Raw genomic sequence first — 24,475 nt, 5'->3', positions numbered from 1 at the left:
CAATGATCATAGGAATGCTATGTTGACTATAAAAAGGTGCAGGGAATAAATGATAGTCCTCTTTGTTTTTCACTAATTCTGTCAGTCAGGAATAGCTCGAGATGAAGGAAGACTCCCTCTACAAGGAGCTTGCTTTCGCATTTCCAGGTGGGCTCTTGGAGGACTGCGGGAACAGGAAAGACAGAGAGCATCTGTTGGACTTTGGTGACAACAAGAACAACCATGTCTGCTCCCATGTCTCTGGTCCTCTTCACCAGTTTAGGGTCCTTATCCAACTGTTAAATAGTTAATGACTGTTTCCAACTTGAGGTCCCACAAAAAACCTACCGTTTGGGTTGGAGAGATGGCTCAGTGGCTAAGAGCATGAACTGTTCTTCCAAGGAAATGAGTTCAATTCCAGCACTCATGTTGAGTGGACTATAACTTCAAGGGTTCGGTGCCTCTGGCCTCCATGGGTGTTAGTACTCACACATGCGCATGCACACACACACACACACACACACACACACAAGTGCATGCGTGCATGTACTCACACACATACATATAAAAATAGAAATAAAATACTAAAATATATTTTTAAAGGAACCCACCATTTTTATGTCTCTAAATTATCTTGAACTTTTCCCCTTGGGGAATAAAGCACCCATCCTCCAAGTTGCCCAAATCAGATCTCCCAAATCCTTTGTGAAGTTTCTTCTCCCTCAGATTCACAAGGCCACTGTTAAGCCCAACACTGAGATGCCTTTTTTTCTCTGTTTCTTCTACTCCAGTGACTCTGTAGAGCATTTCCATCTCTCTTTTACAGTGCTATAACCATTCTCAAACTTATCCTGCCTCCATTTCTAATCTTTTCAAAATGAAAAACATTGCAGCTCTTAAAAAATGTTTCCACTCTCGTTAGCGCCCCCTACTGAAAACTCCTCTACTGTAAACCCAGTTAGTACAGTGTTCCCTGAGCCTCAGACCCCTGCCTGGGTCCAAGCAGACCTCGCTAAACAATCACTGCACTGTTCTCTGCTGAGCAGGATCTGGGCTGAGCTTTTCTGAGTTAGTGGGTTTGGTAAGCAATATGAGAGCTGTGCAGCCTCTTGGAATCCCATGTCTTTTGCCTTGCTTCTCCCTGCCTCTGTCACAGAACTCTCACCCACCATCCCAAGCCCTAGATAGATAGGCCAGAGTAGCATCACCATGCACCCCTTCCTGAATGAGGTTCTCTCTACCTGGATTGTCTGTGCTCACAGGTTTGCCCCTGGCGAGCCTCCACTTCATTCAGATGTCATCTTTTTGTGTAGTTGCAAAAAGACCTTTTTTCCTCTAAGCCCCCGTTTTCCTTCATCTAGGTCTACATTTCACCCAGTGTCTTGTTGCATGGAGGTTGTTGGTCCTCATGCCTCCCCACTCGTTTCTCAAGCTACTGTTGCAGGAACAGGGGCAGGATTATATGTCTTTGCATGCCCAGTGCCTACCGCAGCTCTACTCTAAAGTACTATTTGTATTAAGTAAGGGATAAATGACACCCAGGTCATGCTAACTGCTTAGCTTATGCCAGACATCAAAGCCAGGCTCTCCACAGGCACCATTATAATCCCCCCCACCTACACACAGCTCTTCTAGGTAGACATGGCTTCTTTCAATTCTAAAGGCTAAAATATTAAGGCTTTGAGAATGAAGTCCTCAGCTCCAGGCCACATAGGAATAGACCCAGACATGAATAAAAGAATGTCCCTCAAGAAGATGCCTGCATCTGGAGACAGTTTTAAATTGTCACAACTGAGGAGAGGGTGCTGTGGGGACATAATCCAGAAATCCTGGCAGACGTCTCACAAAGCACTGGACACTTCATCCTCAGTGGAGAACCCACAGTGCTGTGGCCGTGGAACCAAAGACTGGAGTCCAGCCTTTGCAAGTAACTATGACCTTGAAGTCTCCCTGTGCACGTGTGAGCCATTAGACTCCTTGCTAGGGCTTTCCGGATGCCAAGCTTTGCACACTATTCCTATTCAACCACGACATTTCATCTCTTTGTTTATGCAAGACAGGCAAGACACTAGCAACACTCAGTCTTCCGTACAGGATTCTAAACCTTGGATCACACCAATAAACATCCAAACCTTACAGATGATTGGTATCAATGCAAGCCATGTTACCGATCTGTCCATCCTCAAGAGCTTATGCAGATACCCAACAGTTGAAATGCATGCCTGCAGATTGGTTTGTTTTGGGCAGCTGTTCCTAGGAGCTAGGTAAATAAGTAATTTAGATAAACCCCAAGAATTCAGGATCTGAATCAACTTAAGCTAGGTGAAGTCAGCAGAGGGTTAAGAGAGCCTAATCCATTTTCATCAAGAAAGTTTGAACTTTGGTCATAGTGAGCAACTTAGCCAAGATATCACATTGTTCATTATTCACGGGGCATTGTAACTTAGCGCAGTCTCTGAATAATCTTTTTAAGCCTGCCAAAAGAACCGGTGTTAATTGCGTACACTGGAACATATTTGCTGCTGGAAATGTCACACCGTAATTATATCCCATTTCGCCGTCTGACAAGTAATATACTAAAAGAAAATTGGCTTTCTTATTTTCTCCTGCCTCTTCTTGTGATGTGTAAAAAAACCATTCCCGGAAGCCTTCAGGCAGCACGCAGGTTGCAAGCTTCTGGACTTGTCACCAAGTTTGTCAGCAAACTTTTTGGGCTGGCTGAGGGCGTTGCAGACAGGCGGCCGAGCTCTGTGGGCTCTGAGCCCCTGGCAGCCACAGAACTCCCTCATGGAGGAACCTGTGTGAGGCCGGGTACCCGCTTGCACATGCTTGCAACTCCCAGTACATTTTTAGTGAAGCACTGACATCTTTCATGCTAGGCTCCGCAGATTATGGAACTGGTCCTGAGAAAGAGGAGCAAGGCTGGGGATGATGTAGTGATGCAACCACAGAGGCAATAAGAGGCAAGAAGTCAGTAATATTTAAGGAGATAGTGAGAATTTCAGTGACACGGACATACATATACATATTACATGTGTGGCTATATTATATAGGTATATATTTCCTCATTCAAGATAATATGCATTACTACATACATGTATATGTGTATATGTACATTTGTATGCACAGGTGTCCAAGAGGGGTTGGTTCCAACTCCCCCATAGATACCAAAGATGCTTAAGCTTCTTATATAAAATGATGTCACATTTGAATTATACCTATGGACATCCTATATACTTCAGAGCATGGCTAGATTATTTTTAATCTAGTATAATATATATGCTATGTAAGTAATAGTTAGACTGTATTGTTCAGGGAATACTGGCAAGAAAAAATGTTTGGTGTGGGCACTATATTTCGATGGCTGGTTAGATATGGAGAGGGCCAACTGTGTATGTGCTATGCGTATGGTTGTATGTGTATATGTTCTCCCCTTCCGTGTGTGTGTGTGTGTGTGTGTGTGTGTGTGTGTGTGTGTGTGTGATAAGAATCGTTGATCACCACATGAGGTCATGCAGGGCACAATGTCTAATCGGAGGGTCCTCCTTAAAAGCTAGCACTCTGCTTGTGAATCTGAACTTCTTGTATTCCAAGGGCTCCTAGCGAAGGCCAGAGGAGCCATCCCCAGCCCAGCACTTGTCCTGAAAGTCAGATGAGTTGGAGCACATCAGCACCCACTCCTTTAGAGGTACCTGTCTCTATGTTCTTTCCACATCCTGCTGGGGAGGAAACATCATGACTTGTGCACAGGAGGCGTCTGCATCCAAGTCTGGAAGGTATGCCAGCTCCTGGCACTTCTGTTTTATTGGCAAAAGCACAGCCTCTTGGCCAGACATGACTGCAAAGCATGCTGGGAAATAGGTTACAAAGTATGCAGAGGAAAAGGCAGAAGCAGGATTCAGCGAGAGCCCCAGCAGCTCTGCTTGGCCGCTCTGGTCAGGCTCCATTCTCTCCCAGTATGCACATTTGCAACTGAGCCCAAGTCCCTGGGTCCTCATGAAGCATGTTGATCATGTGGCTTTATTCTGACAGAAGGGTCACCTTCCTGGTGCTGAGAACACTTCTCCAGGAAGCTTTTCTCTGAGAATGTGGCTGCGTACCTGACAGGGATATGGGGCAGAGGGGGAGGCAAGGTTAGTAATTTAGTTGTCACTGGCTGACAGGTTAGTCTTAGAATATGTTCCCTGCAATTCAAGGCTTTCGAGAGAAAGACAGAGAGAGGCACTTAACAAATGTCAGCTCTTTTTTGTAAACTGCCACAGCCGCCTCATGCTGACCCTGACGCGGCTGAGGAGTTGGCTGCAGGCTTCCATCAGCACCTCATCCCACTCACTCTGGCGTTCGCCTTTCCTGAATGTATTCTTTTTTCAGTTTTCATACAAATACATATTGTATGTTGAGCATATTCCTCCAATATCTCCTCCCCTCCTCTCTGTCTCCCTTGCCCTCCCACTATTCCCCTTTGCACCTACGCAGTTCCATAACTGTGTTCTTCTTAGACAGACAGACAGACAGACACGATCTCTTTTTTATCAGTTTAGGAACCACAGACAACAGACCACATGAGCTATTTGCCCTTCTAAGAATGGCTTAATTTGCTTGGCAGGCTTTTCTCCAATGGCATCCATTTTTTTTTTTCTGCAGACACAAATCTCGGTGTGTTTCCCGATCCACTCTATTGTTGAGCACCAGTGTTGGCGCCAGAACTTCGCAATAGTGAATAGCGTGTGGTCACAGACAGTAATGTGCAAGTCTCTGTGCAATACGTGGAGTTGTGGGTCCTTCCAGTACACGCACGGAAGTGACCCAGCAGGATCACATGGTAGATCTGTGTTTATTTGGTTCGATGAGGTTCCATACTGATTTCCATGGCCTCTGGACAAGTTTATATTCCCGCCAGCAGTAGAGAAGAGTTTCCTTTGTCCACATCCTCGTGACCTTTTGTTGTTTGTTTTCCTAAGTTCCTACCAGGCCCTGGTGCCCTTGATATGCACCAACAGGATCGTGTAAGGAGAGCAGCCACTGTGGTCACTAGGGAGTGTTATCACTACGATCAGGACTTGAACACAGGAGCCTGTAGTTTTTCTTATTTCCCCAAGAACTCTATTAAGAGACACATTGTTTTCTGTTGGGTTCACAGTCTCAGCCCTTGATATGCTGACCAGCTGAGCCCTTGCTGTTGGGGGCATGGCATCCTGGCAGTCAACAGCCCAGTAGCACCCCTAACTTTAGCTGGTATGAGCCAGTCTGATTCCCTCAGTTCAGACAACTACGAATTTCTCTAGACCTCATCAATGTCCCTGGGGTAGAGAGGGATTTATTAGAATTTTATTTTTAGAATTTATTAGAATGACTTACGGGCTACGGTCCAACGATGGCTAGTTGTGAACCGGAAGTCCAAGAACCTAGCTGCCTAGTCTCATGTCTCAACTGGAATACATGTGCTGACGTGGCAAGAGCAAGCAGGGGAAGAATGAACCCTTCCTTCTCCTGTTGTCCTTATGTGGGCTTACAGCAGAAGATGTGGCTGAGATTAAAGGTGTGCTTTCTAGCCTCGAGGTCTATATTAGAGATGTCTTCTTGCCTCAAGATCCGGATCACAAGTGTGCCCTCCATTTTTGGATTAGAATTCATTCCAGACACAGTCAGGTTGACAACCAAGAATAGCCATCGCACTTTCTACAGAGTGAGTTCCAGGACAACCAGGGCTACATAGAGAAACCCTGTCTCAAAAACAAAACAAACAACAAATTTTAAAAATTGTGCACACTTGCACCTGCCATGGTGAATTGTGGGAATCTTCAAACAATTTGCAGACATTGATTTTTTTCTCTCCAACTTGTGGGATCAGGGTATCTATGGGACTCATATTGTCAGGTTTGGTGGCCCTACTGAGACATCTCACTGACACCAGACCTGGCTTTTTAATGTGAACTCTGGAGAACAGACTCAGGTCCTCATGCAACACTTGACTGACTCAGGTCCCCCCAGCCCCTGGACTGCACCTTACTCACTGAAGGCAGACTAGCATAGGTAATGTGGAGTGAGCCCAGCCTGGACTGTAATCCCAGCCTTGTCACTAGCTGTGTGTTTTCGATGATGCTTAACCTCTCTGTCTCTTTCTTCCCTCTTTGGTAGAATTCAGATAAGACAGCACTTGTGTCCTGTGTTTGAGTGGGGATTAAGTGAGGAGAATACAGCCAACCAGCTAACCAAACCACACATGACAACTCGTCTGACTTACGGCACAGCACATGTATAGCAACAGCTTATCAAAAATGCCAGACGGCATGTGGAAATGCCCTAGCTGTAAAGTTCTGCCACACAAACATAAAGACCTGAGTTTGGACCTCAGCACCCACACAAAAAACTTGACATAGTAGCACACACCACATCACTGGGATGGAGGAGGAAGGAGGATCCCTGAAACTCATTGGCCGGCCAACCTAGCCGAACCCATGGGCTCCATGCTCAATGGAATTAAAAGCTAAGGTAGAGAGCAGTTGAGGAAGATACCAGATAAGGGCCCTTGCACATATGTGCACACACCCTTTACAGATACCCACAGTAACAAGTACATATAGCACACACACACATACACACACACACACACACACACACACACACACACACTCGCCTAGGCCTTGATGACAGCTTGCTCCACTTTCAATTGTGCTCACATTTTTTTTTAAATGGCAGTTTCAACAAATTCTGCCCAGTGATGCATTGTTTAACCAAATGTCATCTCTCTGCCTTTCTCATTTAAGTATCATCTGTTAGGTTTACACATTGATACACCCATGAAATTAACATTACACGTGTTTCCTCATGGAGCTGACTAGATTTAATTTAATTGAAGCTGTTGTCGCTGCTGATAGCCTCCAGAAGCCGCAGAAGCGTGCAGGTTGTCTCCTCTTAACCCGTCCTGTCTGAAGATCAAAGGCTTGGTTTTCTCCAAGTGGTCCTTGCCTGTATTTACAACGTACCTTCTCTTCAGATCTTTTGTGGGTTTTTCTTTATTTAGAAAAGGGTGGAAGGCTTCAGTTCAGGTTCCAAGCCAAGGGTGAAAAGTTCCTCTTTGCTCTTCTTCTGGGCTAGCTAGTAGAATGGAACAAGAACTTTCAAGCCATTGGCTTCAAACATGCGACCAAGTGCTGGCTGCCAGAAGAGGCCCTGGTGGCTGCAAGATGAGACCCGGCCTCATGAAGCCATGTACTAAGAGACTCTCTGGGAGGGGTCCCTGCAGGCTGCTCCACTGCCTGACTTTCCAGTCTGTTATCTGGTAAAAGCCCTCGGTAGTTGTTCGTTAAAGAAGTGGCGCTGTCCCTCCACCCAACCCCACCCCACCCCCACATTTGTATTAGTTACTTTTCTTGTTGCTGGCACCAAATGCCTGACAGAAGAGATGTAAGGTGAAGAGGATTTATTTGGGTTCACAGTTAGAGGACACCATTCATTGCGTTGGGAAGGCACAGCAGCTGGGCACCTCGATAAATAGTGGTGGGGCTTGAGGTAGTGATGCCATGTATCAATATGAACCAGCAAGCAGAAGCCCTGGGCAGAAGCAAAATGGACAGAATCTTTAAGTTCTGCCCCCGGCCTGCCTTCCCCCTTCTAGTTAGGCTGAGTAATACAAAGGATCCACAGCCTTCCCAAACTGCACCACCAAACACATGCGCCTGTGGGGGACATGTCAGTCAAACCCAAACAAAGACGTAGCAAACTTATGACATTATAAATGAATGGATTTCTGCTGCCATATGCTTGAAGGTCCCTAAGATGACCTTTCGTGGTAACTTTCGTCTGTATTCAGCCTTCTGGCCGCCCCCGACGGTGCCTCCTTGTTAGTCCCAGGAAGGATTGTTCTGACCAGGGTGTTAAGTGCAGACAGAGGAAGTGTGAGTGAGCTGAGTGTACAGACATGGCCTGCACTTGGAGCAAGGTGGGCCACAGTGTGGCACACAACACATCCCACATATCTGAGAGCTGTGCAGCCAGAAGAAGCTTGGGTGTGGCCTGGGTGTCATCTCAGAAGGCAGGATGAGGATCCCTGGTGAGATCTGCACGTGGATGTATTTGAAAGCAGTAGTATGCAAATCTCATTCTCTCCAAATACAGCCAAGGCACTGTAGCTACTGGCTTTGAAGCCAATCCTGAAAGAACCAAGTGGCCATTAATTATTTCCTCGAGATGTTTTGCTTATTCTACTACAAAACTACCCACAATACAGGACATTCCCAAAGTAAAACCAAGTCCAAGCCACAGTCCCCACACAACCTTGCTCCATGGATCTCTTGTCTCCCTCATTTTTCTTTAAACTAAAACCATCTGTACCTTATTCTCTTCAGCAATGCCTTCTTTGGTGTAGAATGGAGGCATCCGTGTGTTTGTGCATGTTCACGTGGCTATGTGTGCACCTGTGTGTACATGTATGCGTACACATGCACATGCCTATAGGGCAAAGGACAACCTTGAGTCGCATGTCATTTTTCAGGCACCTTTTTGTTTGAGACCTCGCCTCTCATTGGCCTAGACCGTCACCAAATAGACTAGACTACCTGGCCCTTCGAGCTTCTAGGAATTTGCCTTTTCCCTGCTTCCCACTACACCGTTGTCACCAGGATCACTTCACCCGACTTTGTCCTTGGGTTCAGGGACTCCGATTCAGGTCTTTGAGTTTAAACATCTCCCCAGCCTACTGACACCTTCTTTACCTCCCCACTCTTCCTGTCTGACGTCCTAGCTTCACTGTGGCTCCCTCGGAAAGTTCTAGAAACTTCCCCAGCACCATTACCTTCTCCCCCAACAGCCTGTTCTCCACAGCCCAGCTGCACCAGATTCTAAGCTTCGTAGACACCAAGTCTGTATGAGTTTACTCAGTGGTGCGTCCTGGTACCCCGCAGGGCAACTGCTTGCAGTACCTGCTCTGTGAAAATTGCAAGTGGGTGGACGGAGAGAGAGGCCTATATTCATCTATGTGGAAAAGATACAGAGCATACATTGCTAGGGACAGGAGACATATTGCAAATTGGAATGTGTAGAAATGTGTTGCATATATGCTTACATGATCTGTGTATAGAACTCTTTCAAATATGTTCAATGACTAGAATACACCAGAATATTGATTTTTCTCTTTCTTTTTTTATTTTTTTCCATATATTTGTATGTGTATAAGCTAGAGCACCATGATGAATGGATGCATGAGAGTTGTACCTGCCCAGCTTGGGGCAGGGGTCACTTCCCCACCATGTAGATTCTAGGAATTAAACTCAGATTGTCAAACTTGACAGCAAGTGCTTTTACTTACTGAGCCATATCCCCGGGTCCTTTCTTACTTTCTTAATATTGTCCTATGTGCTTAAATTTTTGGCAGTCCGAACTTTCCATATAGATAGAGAAATCAAAGAAACAACCAAAAGCACCCATGAAGATGAAGTTCTTGGAGTTGAGAAAAATAAGTTTCCCCCTTATCTTTATCCCAGGGCCTCAGCATCTTTAGTGCAGAGTCTGTGGTCTTTGCATTCAAGCCCCACCCAAGGGTCACCATGACAGAGAGTGGATCCTGGGATATCCCACTACCATGAACCTTCTCAAGTACATGTTTCAATATCCATTCCTTCTTGCAGCAGTAATTTATCCCGTATGCCTCTGGTGTCCCCAACATTGCCAACCGCACATCCTGGGGATCCAGTGATGGGAAAAACAAGCAAAAGGGAAAACAAATACCCCATTGCATTTAGGTTGACCTCTGCGCTCCTCACTGTTGAAATAAACCTAACACATTAGTGGTCCAGCCCTCATAGAGGGCCCTGATGCTGAGGTTCACTTGGCACTCTTGTCTTGGAGGCAGGTGGGAGAAAGTTCTAGAATCAGGCTGCCTGGACTGAAAATCCATCACTTTGGTGGTCAGCAAATGCTCACTCTCTCTGTGCCTCAGTTTCTCCCTTTATACAGCAGACATGCTGGCTTCACTTGCAAGTGTTGACAGGGTTCCTATGTGGTGCTGGGGGGGTGATGCTTGGCCTCAGGACCAGCAGAAAGAGAACAAAACTTAAAGACTCCTGTCTGAATCGGGCACTGTGACAGCATTAACATGACAAATGGTTGCCAATGGGGGAAACGTCCCTTCTTAAAGAGCTGAAAACTGAGCACCTGCAACACATATTCATGGTTTATGATCAGGAGGCAGCGTTAATGGCCCATAATGTGATTACTATAAGGATTTTTATTAGGAAAATTCCAACCAATTTGGCATTAATTAATGTACTGTTAACTTTCGAGTGTTACTCACCGAGTCCTTGGAGAGTTGGAAAAAATAAACCTGTTGTCAAAACCCTTACCCTGAGAAGTAAATAAGAGTTGTTTGCTCCTCAAAAGGCCCTGAGGTAATAAAAACAGATGAGTCACTGCCGGTTTCAGGCCCTATTTATTGAGCCTGTGAGTCCCTTCTAGAGAGGAGAGAAGGGACAGAGAAGAAAATGTCAAGCAACTCAAGACTCCAGAAAGAACTTGGAAGGAAGCGTCCACCTCTGGGTCAAAGGACAAGAAGTGCATCTTGGAGCGGGCATTAGCAACACCTTGAGCCACAAGGCTGCAGGAGGATGCAGAGGACCCCCTGCCTCATGCCTGCTCCCCACTTTGTGCTGTGAAGCTGTGCGTTGTGTTATTCACTTTGGAATGGCAGAACGGGAGCTGCTCACAATCCATTCCCCACTGTGGCTACCACAAGCCTGTGGTAGCAGCTCTCCCAACAGAGTCCTTAGAATGGTACCCAACCCTACAAATACTGGTCCTCTTGTCTGGCCATTCCCATGCAATGCAGTGCTTCTATTTGGCCTCTGTGGGCCAGCCACATGGGCCTGCCTCTCATCTCCCATGCTGAGATGCACTAGGTGATGTTGGCCCACACCGTTCCTTCTGTATGGAGACTCTCTTCCTTCAGTCTTGTCCAGTGACCTCATCACTCATTCTGTAGACTGTAGCCCAAAGGACATACCCCTACCAACTTGAGTAGCAGTCAGATTAGAGGAGCTGCTATAGCAAGAGAACATGAGCTGGATGCCTTCAAGGAGAGAAATACATTGTCCCAATATGCAGAAACTACAAATCCAAGGTCAGGGTCCCAACATGGTCTAAGTTCTGGCAAGTACCCTCTTCTTAAATTACAGATAGCTGCCTTCCTTGTCTTAGAGGGAGAAGGCTTTCTGGTGTCTACTCTTCATAAGGACACTAATTCATCGACCCTGGACTCCACCCTTGTGACCTCCTCTAACCAGTTATCCTTTAACTGAGTGCACAGCTCCACCATCATGACATAGCAGGCTTTGTGACACACTGGACTCCGGTATCTGATCTGCAGCACAGTGATTCCTGTTGATGGCATCTTTGATAAAGACCCTACTCCCTGGGCATTGAGAACCCGAAGAGGGGCTTCATGGTGCTAAATTCTTTGGGAACTCCCTTGAAAAAAAGGGACAGAAAGAGTGTGGCAGAGACAAAGTTGGAGCAGGACAGAGAGGAGATGCTCTCTCTTGCAAGGTTATTTATAGTAAGAGTCACCATGACCACCATTGCATATTCTACCTTGATGATCTTGTAGCTGTTCCCGTGTTTATCATCTCTTCTTCCTGGAGAGCTTGCCTCTCAGGAGCAAAGCCTTCTGTGATGGACGTTACTCCTCTACTTCATCCAGGGCAGCATCCACCTGGTCCAGCCTAGGCATCCTTTTTCCCCTCGGCAGCCTTGGAAAATATGAGTATTAGGAGTCTGTTTGGGAGACTAGTCATGTTGAATGCCCTGTGATGTGTGGGTAGCCCTCTCTACCCAAGCATGGTGAGTAGCCCTTGCAGGGAAGCAGTCAGTGATTGCGAGGAGGAAGGAAGCTTTGCCATGTCGCCATGTCCTGGATCCACCAGCTTCTTTCTATTTCTTCCTGGTATGTATGAGTGTGGTGCGTGACATACATACTTATTTCTCTCTCTCTCTCTCTCTCTCTCTCTCTCTCTCTCTCTCTCTCTCTCTGTGTGTGTGTGTGTGTGTGTGTGTGTGTGTGTGTGTGTGTGTGCATGCACACGTGTGTGTGTGAACTGGCAATTCACCTGAGATTTTTTTCAGTCACTTTCCACCTTTACCTTTTGAGACAGGGTCTCTCATTGATTTGACTATATCGGCCAATGACCTTCGGGACCCTCCTGTCTCCACCTCAAGCACAAGCTCCCACACCCTACTTTTTATATGGGTGTTGAGGATCTGAACTCAGATTCTCAGGTTTGCAATGCAGATACCTTACCAATGTCACCATTTCCCCAACCCCAGTTTTTTTGTTTTTTCCCTTGAGAGGTTGTCTCACATCGCCTCTCATTCACTAGGTAGCCAATTTTGGCTGTTTTTTTTTTTTTTTATTCTTTGGCATGGTATAGCATGGGTGTTTTAGGTTTAACAATGAGATCTGAATCCCAGTTCTACAGTGATTAGTAGGCCAGGTCGACAACTTGCTCTGGGTCTGTTTCCTTACCTAGGAAATGAGGATAATCAGTCCCATCCTTCCACCATGCAATGTGGAAAAGAGACGTAAAACCACCCAGCCAGGCAGGCACAGAGCATCACGTTATCTTTTTTATAATGTCCCTTTCATCCTTGGTGCCTGGAAAAGGCCACACCAGCAAGGTGGACCAGAACCCATGGGCTGCAGCTTAGCTTTTTCACAGATGATGTGTAGCTGGCCAAGCGACTGGGACCCTATGAATTGCAGGGAAATGTACCATACGCCATCAATATCCATCCCACCAGTTTCCATTTATTGAGCTGTACATCATTAGAATATCCCTGGGCTCTCTACAATAAAATCAATAAGACGGCGCAGCCACGGGCTGTGGTTTAATAACTCCAGACTTGAATAGGGGGAAAGAAAATCAGTGAGCAGGAAAATGTCCTGAGTGCTTGGTCAGAGAGTAGAGGGAGACTTTTTTTTAAAAGAGTGGGAAAGAATTAAGGGTGAGCCAGCCTTAGACTCCATATCTAGAGCAGGGATCTGTGAGGACCTAGGGTTCATCTGGGAAGGAATGATGTGGTTGCTTAAATGTGTGGAGGGGTGGAAAACATAGGTACCAGGAAGTCTGAGCAGGTATTGCCACTTGAGGACTTCTAAGGAAGGATGGATCCAAGCACCCAATGTCATCTCAGGCTTCATGAAGGGTCCCTTGCTTGAGCCCTGACTTCATAGTTGTGCAACCCCCAGCTATTGTGTTTACACCAAGTGAGATGCTACAGCCTCCACAGATAGTATCATCTTACCAGACTTCTGTCTTATATATGGCCCATCCTACATCCAAACTCAACATGTGACTCTACAGAATTTAGAAATCATTGGGGCATGGCACTCGGAAATATTTTTTGCTTTGGTCTGTTTTTCCGTGGTGCTGAGAAAGGAACCCAGAGTCTTGCACATGCTAGGAAAGCCCTGCCTGCCCCTTGGCTGTATCCAAGCATGGTTTTCTGGATCTTATTTGCTTGTTGTTGGCCTGAGATATCCATGTAGATCTGATATGCTGGTGGGGCTAAGGATCCCAGGCCTGCACCAGTGGTTTTCAACTATTACCCCATATCACCATCACCCCTGGAGCGGACTTCTCACCGCTCAGATTTTGTTCCACACCCTCAATTTCTGACTCAGGAGCATGAACCAGGGCTGGCATTTGCATTTTGCACAAATTTTCCCCGTTTTGGTGTTGCTGCTATTCGAAGACTACCTTTTGAAAATAGTTACAAATTATGATTTCTCAACTAGGGAAGATTTTGCCTATGTAAATCCATCGACACTGGTTAATAGGCTGGGCCCTTTTTGGTTTGGTCATCCTGGGCAGGTACTGCTAGCATCTGGTTGATAAGGCCAGAAATGCCTAAGACAGTCCCCACATCAAAGAGCTACCTGTGCTCAATTAACAGCAGAGCCAAGCATGAGAGGCTCACCCAGAGAAGGTGGTTGGAAGGTGCTGGAGAATGGGCATCTGGGCTGCAGGTGAGCTTAACACCAGCTGCAGCAAGAGCAAGCTCTAGGACTCTCCTTCACCATGGCTGTGATGCATATTTGCATTCAAGGCAGACTGTATCCTGACCTCTTGTCCATCTGCTGGCTCTGTGACCATGAGCAAATCCCATCTCAGAAACTCCCAGCAAACCCTTCCAGGAAACCCGGAGTGAGCAGGGTTCCCTGAGCCAGGAAAAGCAAATATTATCTAGACCTTTGAAATTCCTCTGGGACGTCCAGGGCTGCCTGGCATCACCCGCTCTCCTGTGTTTAACATGCTCAGCACATCCCTTCTGGGAAGGAAGTTGGCGGAGTCAAGTTGTTCTCATCTCTGTGCCTCCTGCACCGCATGCCTCTCGACCAACCCCCTGCCCTGCTTTGTTTTTGCTACAGTAGTTCACCTTTATTTTTCCTTACCTGGAATTTATTTTGAAAGTCACCTTGCACCATGGTCATTCGTGGGACCCTTGCTTTCAGTTGAAGAGGTAGGATCGCACAAAAGAATGGGGATCAGGATGGCTGAGCTCTCATGCTTGTAACAGAACACTAAGAATAAGTGGGATCTTCCATTGGAGACACACTGTGGCCTCATGCAGAGCTGGTTGGGGACAAAAGAGTGTGGTGCTGTTGATGTCCAGTCCGCATACCTGAATTCAGAGAAATAGAAAATGGAATATTGACTGGCAGTCAGTGAGGAGGAGAAATGGGGATCTCTGTATGCCACACTCTTGCAAAATGCCAAGTGTGCTGGAGATGGATGGTGGGGTGACGGTTATATACAGCAAGGTAAAGGGACTAATATCTCGTTGAAAATGGCAGAGGTAGTTACTTAGGTGGGTGTCTTGGGGCCAGACAGATGAAAGCATCGGGTCTCCTAGAGCCGAAGTTATAGGCAGTTGTAAGCCACCCAGGATGGATGCTGGGAACTGGACTCAGGTCATCTGCACTCTTAACCTCAGAGCCATTTCTTCAGCCCCAAAGAGTGGCCATTTCCATGGTATATGTCTTTTAACACAATTCAAGTGCAAAATTAACTGTGGGATGCTCACTGGGGGTGTGATAGGAAGAGAGAGGATAAAAAAGAAAGGCCGAGATGTTTTTTCCTGAACAGAACCATTTCTCCCCATTTCTCCGGAGACTGGAGTGCCTCCCTGACACTCAGTGGGCTAAAGAAGACCCAGTTGCAGCTTTCATGTTGGGACCTCCTTTGGGCACTTAGCTGGCTCCTCCGAGAGGCTTTGGTGCTCCAGAGCAAAGGTCTTCGGCCTCACCCAAAGCCCCTCAGAACGAGTCCAGCCTCCAGCCAGTCTGCTGGGTGAGCAGGGCCAGCCACGTGCAGCAGCTCAGGCTGAGCCTCCGACTTGTGCCTCTAGGGGCACATGCATGGATGAAGCTGTCTGCCTTCATTCATCAGTCCCCAAACATCCACTGAGCAGTCTCCACCAAGCTCAGCTCTCTACCAGTCCCACAGACCAGAACAGCATCCTACAAGAGAATGAAGCACAGAGCCTCACTGACAGCTCTCAGGAAAGCCAACCTGATACTTGGGGGAGTTCCATTCAGCCAGTGTTAATTTCATGATTGCCTTAGAATCCTAAGGTATTCTGAATTTTCCATGAATTTTGAGAACTTTCATTTCCCTCAGTGGTAAAATAAAGTAAGGGTTCTGGAGCCTGGCAGACCCAAGTGTTTTTTTTTTTTTTGAGTCTGGTACTCACTAGAGAGGGTAAATCTCACTCAGCAGGAGGGGGCCGTTATGACACTTTGCCTCTATAGATCCTGAGATCGTTAAATAGTAAATTGCCAGAGGAGGACTGAGGAAGATGGCTCGGTCAATGAAGTATTTGTTGCTCAAGCAGGAGGACCCAAGTTCAATTCCTAGAGCCCACGGTGCTGGGAAGGTGGAGACAGAAGGATCCCTGGGGCTTCCTAGTTGGTCAGCTTGGCTGAAACACTGAGCGCCAGGTTCAGACAAAAATCCTGTTGCAAAGAATAAAGTTTAGGGAGATCAAAGAACACACCTGACATTGTGTGGCATGCACCCACCACACATCCGTGCACAACCTCACACACCAGTGCACATCCTATACCGTACACACAGGTACACAACTGTATAGAAGCTGCTGATGTAACTCAGTGGTAGAGCGCTTGTCTCCTGTGTTTAGTGCCTAGTGTTCCCTCCCTGGCACTGGAGAAAAATACTTTTTCCAAGAGGAAAAAGCATCCCCCTCTTGATGCTGAAAAAGAGCCTGCGAGTCCAGTGCTTCTGATACACCCATCCCTTCCTGCATGGTGCTGTTGCTGGCGTGTAACTGCCACTCATCTCTGGCGACAAGGAGGACTGGGGACAGCCTACACATCCATCCCACTCTGTCAGTGGTGATCAGAGAAGTTAGGTGTCTTCCGGAAGCTCTGCTGTGAGAAGCTGGACCCTACACCCAGTCCCATGCACCTCCCACACTCTGTTAACTGTGCCCTAGTTCAGAGCCTCTGACCCAAGGCCATTTGTATGCAACCTCATTTCCACTTCTCTTCAGTCCAAAGAACCCAGCAAGCCAGAAAATGACACTCTCCCACACCAAGAGGCACTTTGAGAATATTAACAGAACCAACCCACAGAGGGCCTTGCTGGTGGAGGCTAGTCCAGCCCAGGGGCTCCTTCCCATTCATGTTATTTGTGCTTGGGCCAGATGGAAACATTCCAGCTGTGGGTGTTTATTTGTGAGCAGGGGGTCTGCTCGGACCTGAGCATGTTGCTAGGAGCCAGGACAGCCTCAGACTGGAACCTCTCAGGGGAGGACTGACTGGTTAAATTTAACTTGCTTGATTTTGACCATTGTGGGCCAAGGGCTGAGTAAAAAAGATCCAATTATGCTTTGATTTGTGGAGCATTTGCCTCAGGCCTGGCCCTGTGCTCAGCACTGAACATACACACACATGAGAGAAAGCCAAGACAGCTATACCTGTGTCTATAACTGTATGTAATTCGTATCTCTCTGTATTTATAGCTATATCCATTTTCCAGTGGAGAACACCAAGACTTGTAGAGATCACGTAAGACCACCTAAAGTCTCAAGCTCAGGATGACCAGAGGCCACACTCTAAAATCCTTGCATTGGGAGGGGTCTATAGAACTCACTGGTTAAAAGCACATGCTGTTCTCGCAAGGGACCTGAGTTTGGTTCCCGGTACCCATGTTGGTAGCTTACAACCTTCCAACTCCCACTAAGTGATCCGCTGCCCTTCTCTGGTTTCCATGGGCATTACTCTCACATTTGCAAACCCACACACAGACACCACCTCTTCACATAATTAAAAATTTAAAACTCTTTGTAACCCTAGCATCTTTCTTCCATTTCCAGATTAAAGTCCCACACAGCATCCCAAGCATCCCCAATAGTAGGGCATACAAACATATCCCTGCCTAGGGACTAGGGGACCACATCAAATGCTGTTCCCTAGACATTGACCATCTTGGGATTTCTGCTGTTCATTTGCTAATCTTTTGTTGTTTCTTTTTCTTTTTTTTTATTTTTATTTTTTATTTTTTGAGGCAAGCTGTCTTATTAGCCTGGAACTCACCAAGTAGACTAGGTTGGCCAGAGGTACAGCATCAGGCATCCTTCTTTCCCCATCTCCCTAGCACTGGGATTGCAAGTGTGCAACACCTCAGAGCTTGAACTCAGGACTTACCTGTGCAAGGCAAGCATCTCCCCAGCCTGCACAGATGTGTTGAAAACAAATGTTTTCAGTTGGTAATGGCTGGGTCCACAAATGCAGATCCCACAGGTACAGAGCAATGCTTCCTGTTTCTTTTCTTATGCACACACCTATGAAAACATTTGGTTTATAGCTTAGGCATACTAATGAGTTCCTAACAACTGATAACTGAACAGGACGATCCCCATAACACACTGTAGGAGTTGTTATTTAAAACTCCTAAGTTGTTTCCTTCTGCCACTTTTCTGAACAGAGGGAAACATAATGGAAGCTAAAGAAAGTGGCACGGAGGACAAGCTGGCTCCCATGGGCCTCTTTCTCTCACCACCCTGGAGGACACTAAATGGTCATCAAGTCCACAGGATAGAGTCCTACTGAGTTGTTGTAAGAGGCTTAGCATGGCCCAACCTGTTAGTGGAGGAGCAGCGCGCCCCTCCTCAGCCTTCCTCCTGCACCTCAGACACACACTTGATATTCTCCCCCGTCAGTGTGGCTCTTAGCATTCATCTGGAGTCAGCTTCTCCGGCTGCCTCTAATCACTCTGATTTTTCCACTTATTTTCTATTTTATGCCACAGGAATCTGATTACGTTGTTAAAGCCGTGCCTCTTTCTTAGGAGCTGGACAGAGTGTGGGTTTTCGCCTTTCCGAATCCGCTGTGTGAAGAGACCCACATGACTCTAGCCACACAGCATTATCTGTCCAACAAATGAAGCCACCTGACATGATTCTGCGAATAGATGCCCCCTTTATATGGTGGGGACGGTTTGATGAGCAGAGTGACAGTGTTAGGGCTCCTAGATCACAGGCTCCATCCTTAGCTCAGCTTGCTTGCTCACTCCCCCTCCCTTCCTTCCCTCCGTCCCTCCCTCTGTCTCTCCCTCCCTGCCTGCCTTCCTTCTTTCCTTCCTTTCTCTCTTCCTCCCCTCTGCCTCCCTCCTTACTTCCTCTCTTCCTCCCTTCTGCCTCCCTCCTTCCTTCCTCTCTTCCTCCCTTCTCCTTTCCTCCCTCCCTTCCTTCCCTCTCTCTCTCCCTCCCTCAGTCCCTCCCTCCCTCCCTGCCTGCCTGCCTTCCTTCTTTCCTTCCTTTCTCTCTTCCTCCCCTCTTCTTTCCTTCCTTTCTCTCTTCCTCCCCTCTTCCTCCCTCCTTCCTTCTTCTCTTCCTCCCTTCTCCTTTCCTTCTTTCCTCCCTCCCTTTCTCTCTCCCTCCCTCCTTTCCTGTCTGTGCTATGCGTGGAACCCAGTACCTTGAGCACGCTAGGCTGGCGCTCTACCATCGAGCTATATAAACCCAACTCTTGATTTTTGAGACACACCCTTACTATATATTCCAGGCTGGCGTCAAACTGGTGGCTCTCCTGCTTCAAGCTCCTGAGTGCCAGGACTATAGGTATGTACAGCCACACCCAGTAGCTCCACCTCCCTGAGTTACAGCTTCCGTGTGCACTGAGGCCAACTGGCTGATCCTAGAATGGCTTTAAGACACAGTAGCTCTTTCGCTGGCCTGAGGTGTTTTCCAGACACTCCCTTCCCTCCTCCAGAACTAAAGCACCCACAACTCCTTGTCTCTGTTATGAATATGGTTTGCTCTCCAACACTCTAAAGAGGAGTTACGAAAGGATTTTTGGTTTGTTTGTTGTTTGGGTTTTTTTTTTCCATCAAAGCCTGTGTCCCTTTAAAGAACAGTGCAGGGTCGCTGTATCAGGTCTGGTCACTGACTGATGCCACTCTTTGGCACTGGGCATATGGACACAGCAGGATGGCATTGAACTTGTCTGTTTAGCTTCTACTCCCAGCTCTGTCTTCACTGTGTGGCCTGGGAAACATGCCAAACACTCTGAGCCTCAATTGGCGTTAATGTATTCTTAACCAAGGCCAAATAACAAAGGACCCTGAGCCCCCTCTCAGTACGAATATGTGGCAGGCCCTCAGGAAACATAAGTACCTCTGAATTGCCACAGCTTCCACTCTTCATCAGAATTCACTTATTCATCCATTCACTCATTCCGCAACCCTAGCAAGAGACCCTCTGACTAGATACCAAAATGAGTGTTGAAGGAACGAATGTCATTTGGTAGGCTGTCAGGTGGGTAGCTGAATGGCATTCTGAGTTGAGTGAATGTGTGTAGTGGGTGGGTTGAGGAGGTAAATGGAGTGGGTTTCTCAGTAGGTGGGAAGATGGAATGGATGCGTGTATGTACGGAATGGGTGGGTGGATGGATGGATGGATGGATGGAGACAGTAGGTAGATGGATGAGTAGATGGGTGGTGGAGGTATATATTATATATATTATATATATGTATGTATACACACACACACACACACACACACACATATATATATATATATATATATATATAATGTTGGTCATCTAGAGTCAATCTCTGAACAAATGCAGAAATTCTTTCGAAACACCTCTGAAAGCCTTTAGCTCCCTGCCTTCCTACCTACAATAGCTTACGAGGTATTTAATTAACAAGCGCCACTGTCAACCCTCCTTTCCATGGTCTCGGTGTGATTGTGTAGTCTACATTAGTGGTTGAGGGCATGGTCTTCAAGACCTGTCTTTGCATCTCAGCATTAACTAATTAATGCTGCGTGACCTTGAACAAATCCCTTGGCCTCTCTAAGCTCTGGGTTTTCCTCTGAAGAATGGCAGTAATAACAGCCTTGCAGGTTGTCAGGAAGATTAATGAAATAATGAGATCAAGCCCAGACCACTGCTCCATGCAGGTATTGTTATTGGACAGAGCTGGTATGTTCCCGCTTGAAGCTTTTGTTCTTCACAAGGCACCTGCTGTGTGTGTTGGGTTTTACCTGAGTGTTATGTGTCTGATGGTAAATGAGATGGATATAGCCCCTCATCTCTCGGACCTTATGCTCTAGCAGAATGCTCAGATAATAAACAAGCAAACACATAAACAACTTCAGATGGTGTTAAATGATGTGCAGAAAATTGGAACAGGTGAAGGGAGAGATGGAGAGTGAAGGTAATATTTTATTGGACTTGTGCTGGTGCCAAGAAGGTGTGACCATGCTAAAACCAAGGGGGAGGGTGTCCGGGGACCAGGATTCACTATCAAATTGCACCAAGATCCAGGAGCTTGTGCAGGTAAAAAGTAAGAAAGGAGGGGCGAGCTGGCTGGGCAGGCAGTCAGAACAGAGGTCAGAGGATTTGCTGTGTGGAGCTGTGAAAGCCACACAATGTGGTTTGGACATTACTCTTGTTGGTAAGGGGTTTTGGTTTGGTTTGGTTTGGTTTGGTTTGGTGGTTTTGCCAATCATAAGAAGAGAGGAATGATTTAAGACATATAAGTTTTTCTGTGTAACCTAGGCTGACCTAAAACTTGTGATCCTTCTGCCTCAACCTCCTAAATACTGAGATTACAGGTGTGTGTCAGCCACCCTGGGTTTGGACATTCTTCAAACTAATCTTGTCCTCTGGAAAGAGCCTTCATCTGACTGCCACTAAACTTTCTGATCACAACCCACACAGTCCCACTCCCAAAGCTACTACTGATGAGGTTGAACATTCTGAATTCTCAGCAACCTTAGCTGTCCCTCAGGGACACCTGAAACCACAGCAGTGTCCTGGGCCCCACAAACCTAGACTCTGCCAGGAATCCATTTAAACTAGAAGACATGGTCATCATAGGGAAAGCCAGACAGTACTGAGTCAGATTTAGGAGGCTGTTTCTCACTGGCCTTGGCCCCAGAAACAGGGAGTTTCTGAGGCTGATTTGGGGGAAAGGGTGTCTGGAACCCTTTATCCAAGTGGATTGGGTATGGGATCTGGCTCTCATAAAGTAACAGATGATAATCTATGACAGTGACAGACCTCCAGTTTGATTCTGGAGCTCAAAGTGGGTCATTGAGACTTAAATACCAGTCATATTTATATTGGTTTTCTTCTAGCAACTTCTCTCCATCCTCCAGTATGATGTATAGCGAGTACCTCTTTATCTGATAGTTCCAACAAAACTAGGGTATTTTTGTCCCCTTGGCATCCATCTAAACAGTGTTACACCAAAGGAGTGCCAAGTTCTGGCTGGCCAGTCCTGAGCTACAGGACACCTCTGGATTGATAATCCCAATGAAGCTGCCTGCCTCTGCAGACTGAGCATGAATAAGAAGAACCACAGAGAGTGTCGGCGAAAGTGCTGAGGAAAGAACTCTGTTAGTAAGGTACTTAGAGTACAGACCTGGAGACCCAAGGTCAGATCCTCGGCACCTCTGTAATGAAGCCAGTCCTGCAATCCCAGTGCCAAGGAGGCAGAGACAAGAGGATCCTTGAGGCTTGCTGGCCAGCTGGTCCTGCCAAATCAGTGCTCCAGGTTCAATGAGACACTCTCTTTTAAAAAGATATGGTTAAGAGCAATTAAGAAAGACACCCAACATTAACCTCTGGCCTCCACATACACACACATGTACACATGCACATACACACTCACACAGACTGAGAGAGAGAGACAGAGACAGACAGAGACAGAGATGACAGAGACAGACACAGAGAGGGGGAAACAGGTACCAGATACACAGTATCAGATATGGTTTGCTGCTAGACAGAGTCACACTTCTGATTACCAATACTGTTTTGTACACTTGAAACTTTGTCAAAAGGTCAGAGTTCATGTGACTCTCTTATCACACCTGAACATGTTGACCACTGTTTGGGGAAGAAAGGAAAAATCTTCTAGACAGACAAAGGCATGTTCACCCCAGATTTCCTCTGCAGTTTGTCTTTGGTGGCCCTCATCCCTGCCTTGTTTGGTAGCTTATCTTAGTTAGGGTTACTGTCCCTGAAGTGAAACACCATGACTAAAGCAATTTGTAGAGGAAAGGGTTTACTTGGCTTATGCTTCCATCTTACTGTTCATCATCGAAGGAAATCAGGGCAGGAACTCAAACAGGGAAGGAATTTGGAAGCAGGAGCTGATGCAGAGGCCATGGAGGGGTGCTATTACTGGCTTGCTCCTTGTGTCCTGCCCATCTGATTTCCTTATAGAACCACAGGACCACCAGTCCAGGGGTGGCACTACCCACAATGTTCTGGGCCGTCCCCCATCAATAACTAATTAAGAAAATGCCCTAAAGACTTGCCTAATGCCCAATCTTATGGAGGCATTTTCTCAATTGAGATTCCCTCCTCTCAGATGACTTTAGCATGTGTCAAGTTGACATAGTACTACGCAGCACACAGCTGAATGTATGTGTCTGCCTTTTCAAACCCCTGCAGGTTAGAGAATGCTATAAGCAGCACAGTATCTTGCTACCTTGTATCTGGACAGCATAAGGACCTAAAGTTTGCTTTGTTCATCTGAATCAAGCTCTAGAATTCAGCGTGGATGCTGTGCTTCTGTCCCCCGGGGGCAGCAAAGGAGACAGTCCCAGCTTCCCAAAGGGCAGGCCACCCTCAAGCTCATGTCTGTGGTCTTCTGGTTTTCCCCAGGCAAAGCCAACAAGAATGTCCAGTGGGATGAGGACACTGTGGAGTACATGCCCACCAACCCGGTCAGAATCGCCTTTGTCCTGGTGGTCCATGGTCGTGCTTCTCGGCAGCTACAGCGCATGTTCAAGGCTATCTACCACAAAGACCACTTCTACTACATCCACGTGGATAAGGTGAGGAGCTCATAGCTCATAGCTCTGTGCTGGGCTTCCTCTGCAGTCTGTCTGTCTATCTATCTCTGAACCTTCCTCCCATCTCACAAGTCCAGGCTAAGGTCTAGAGACGGAACCAGCAGCAAATGATCCTGAAGTGTGTGTGTGTGTGTGTGTGTGTGTGCGCGCGCGCGCGCGCGCGCTGCTAGTTTTAGAATATTTAACTGTGGCTCTCAGCTTTTCCTACAAACATTGTTTCTCTGGTTGTTTGTCTTTTTTATTCTTCCTCGACACATGATAATTACACATATTTATGGGGTACAATTTGATATGTTGGTATATGTATACACAACGAGCCAGTTCGTTCAGGAAATTAGCATATCCATAGCTTTAAAATGTTTCTCATTTCTTTGTGATCGGATCGTTCAAGATCCTCCCATGAACTTTTTTCGACATGTTCTACATTACTGTTAGCGTTTGTCTCCCTCCTACGTGTCACATACGAGAATTTCTTCTCTGAGACTAACTGGGCTGCTTTTCACCTCTTCTTCTCCCTATCTGGTTGGTACCCACTGCCTGCCTTCACAGACCTGTAAAACTAGCATCCCAGGCATGGGCTCACTTTTCCTAGAAAAGTCCCAGGTAGTTGAGATAGTCTTTTGGACCATGTGCTAATCGGTGCTGCCCTGGTCTGACTGCAGCTGCAGAACACGGACAACAAATGGAAGTGGTTGTATGCCAATAAAATCTAATCGCCAAAACCCACACTTGACTTGCTGACCCTGGTGCCATCTTCCCGTAGAAGTTTCTGTTAATCTGTTGATGTCACAAGATGTGTGCAGATCTAGAACCCTGGAACTCATAAGACAGAGGCAGGAAAATTGCTCTGAGATCAAGTTCAGCCTCAGATAAGACCCTGTCTTCATAGAAAAACCACACATTGAAGTTGTAGAACACTCAACAGTGGTAGAACACTCGACTAAGTACAAGGTCCAGTTATAGCTTCTACCCTCAATAAAACTAAAGGGGCAAGAGGGCTATTTTCATCTTCCAGATGTGTTTCTCATCAGCCTGTGAAACAGTACGGGAGGGGGATGATCCTGAAGAACAACACATATAAACTCTACCTCCTACCTGCAAAGACTCACCA

The 24,475-nt window shown here is 46.7% G+C and overlaps 1 protein-coding gene across 1 annotated transcript in view; it reads left to right on the top strand.

Moving 5' to 3' along the window:
* Xylt1 (xylosyltransferase 1) overlaps positions 1–24,475 on the top strand; it is a 296,973-nt gene that overhangs the window by 189,477 nt on the left and 83,021 nt on the right. Inside the window, exon 4 of the mRNA XM_041666339.1 lies at positions 23,174–23,346. Within this exon, the coding sequence (XP_041522273.1) occupies positions 23,174–23,346 (173 nt within the window). The remainder of the gene's footprint in view (positions 1–23,173; positions 23,347–24,475) is intronic.

This window comes from Microtus oregoni, unplaced genomic scaffold (assembly GCF_018167655.1).
Source record: "Microtus oregoni isolate MIOR12 unplaced genomic scaffold, Mior012 000016F_ref0000370, whole genome shotgun sequence".
Taxonomy (NCBI): Eukaryota; Metazoa; Chordata; class Mammalia; order Rodentia; family Cricetidae; genus Microtus; species Microtus oregoni.
This window is presented reverse-complemented; position numbering and strand designations above follow the sequence as displayed.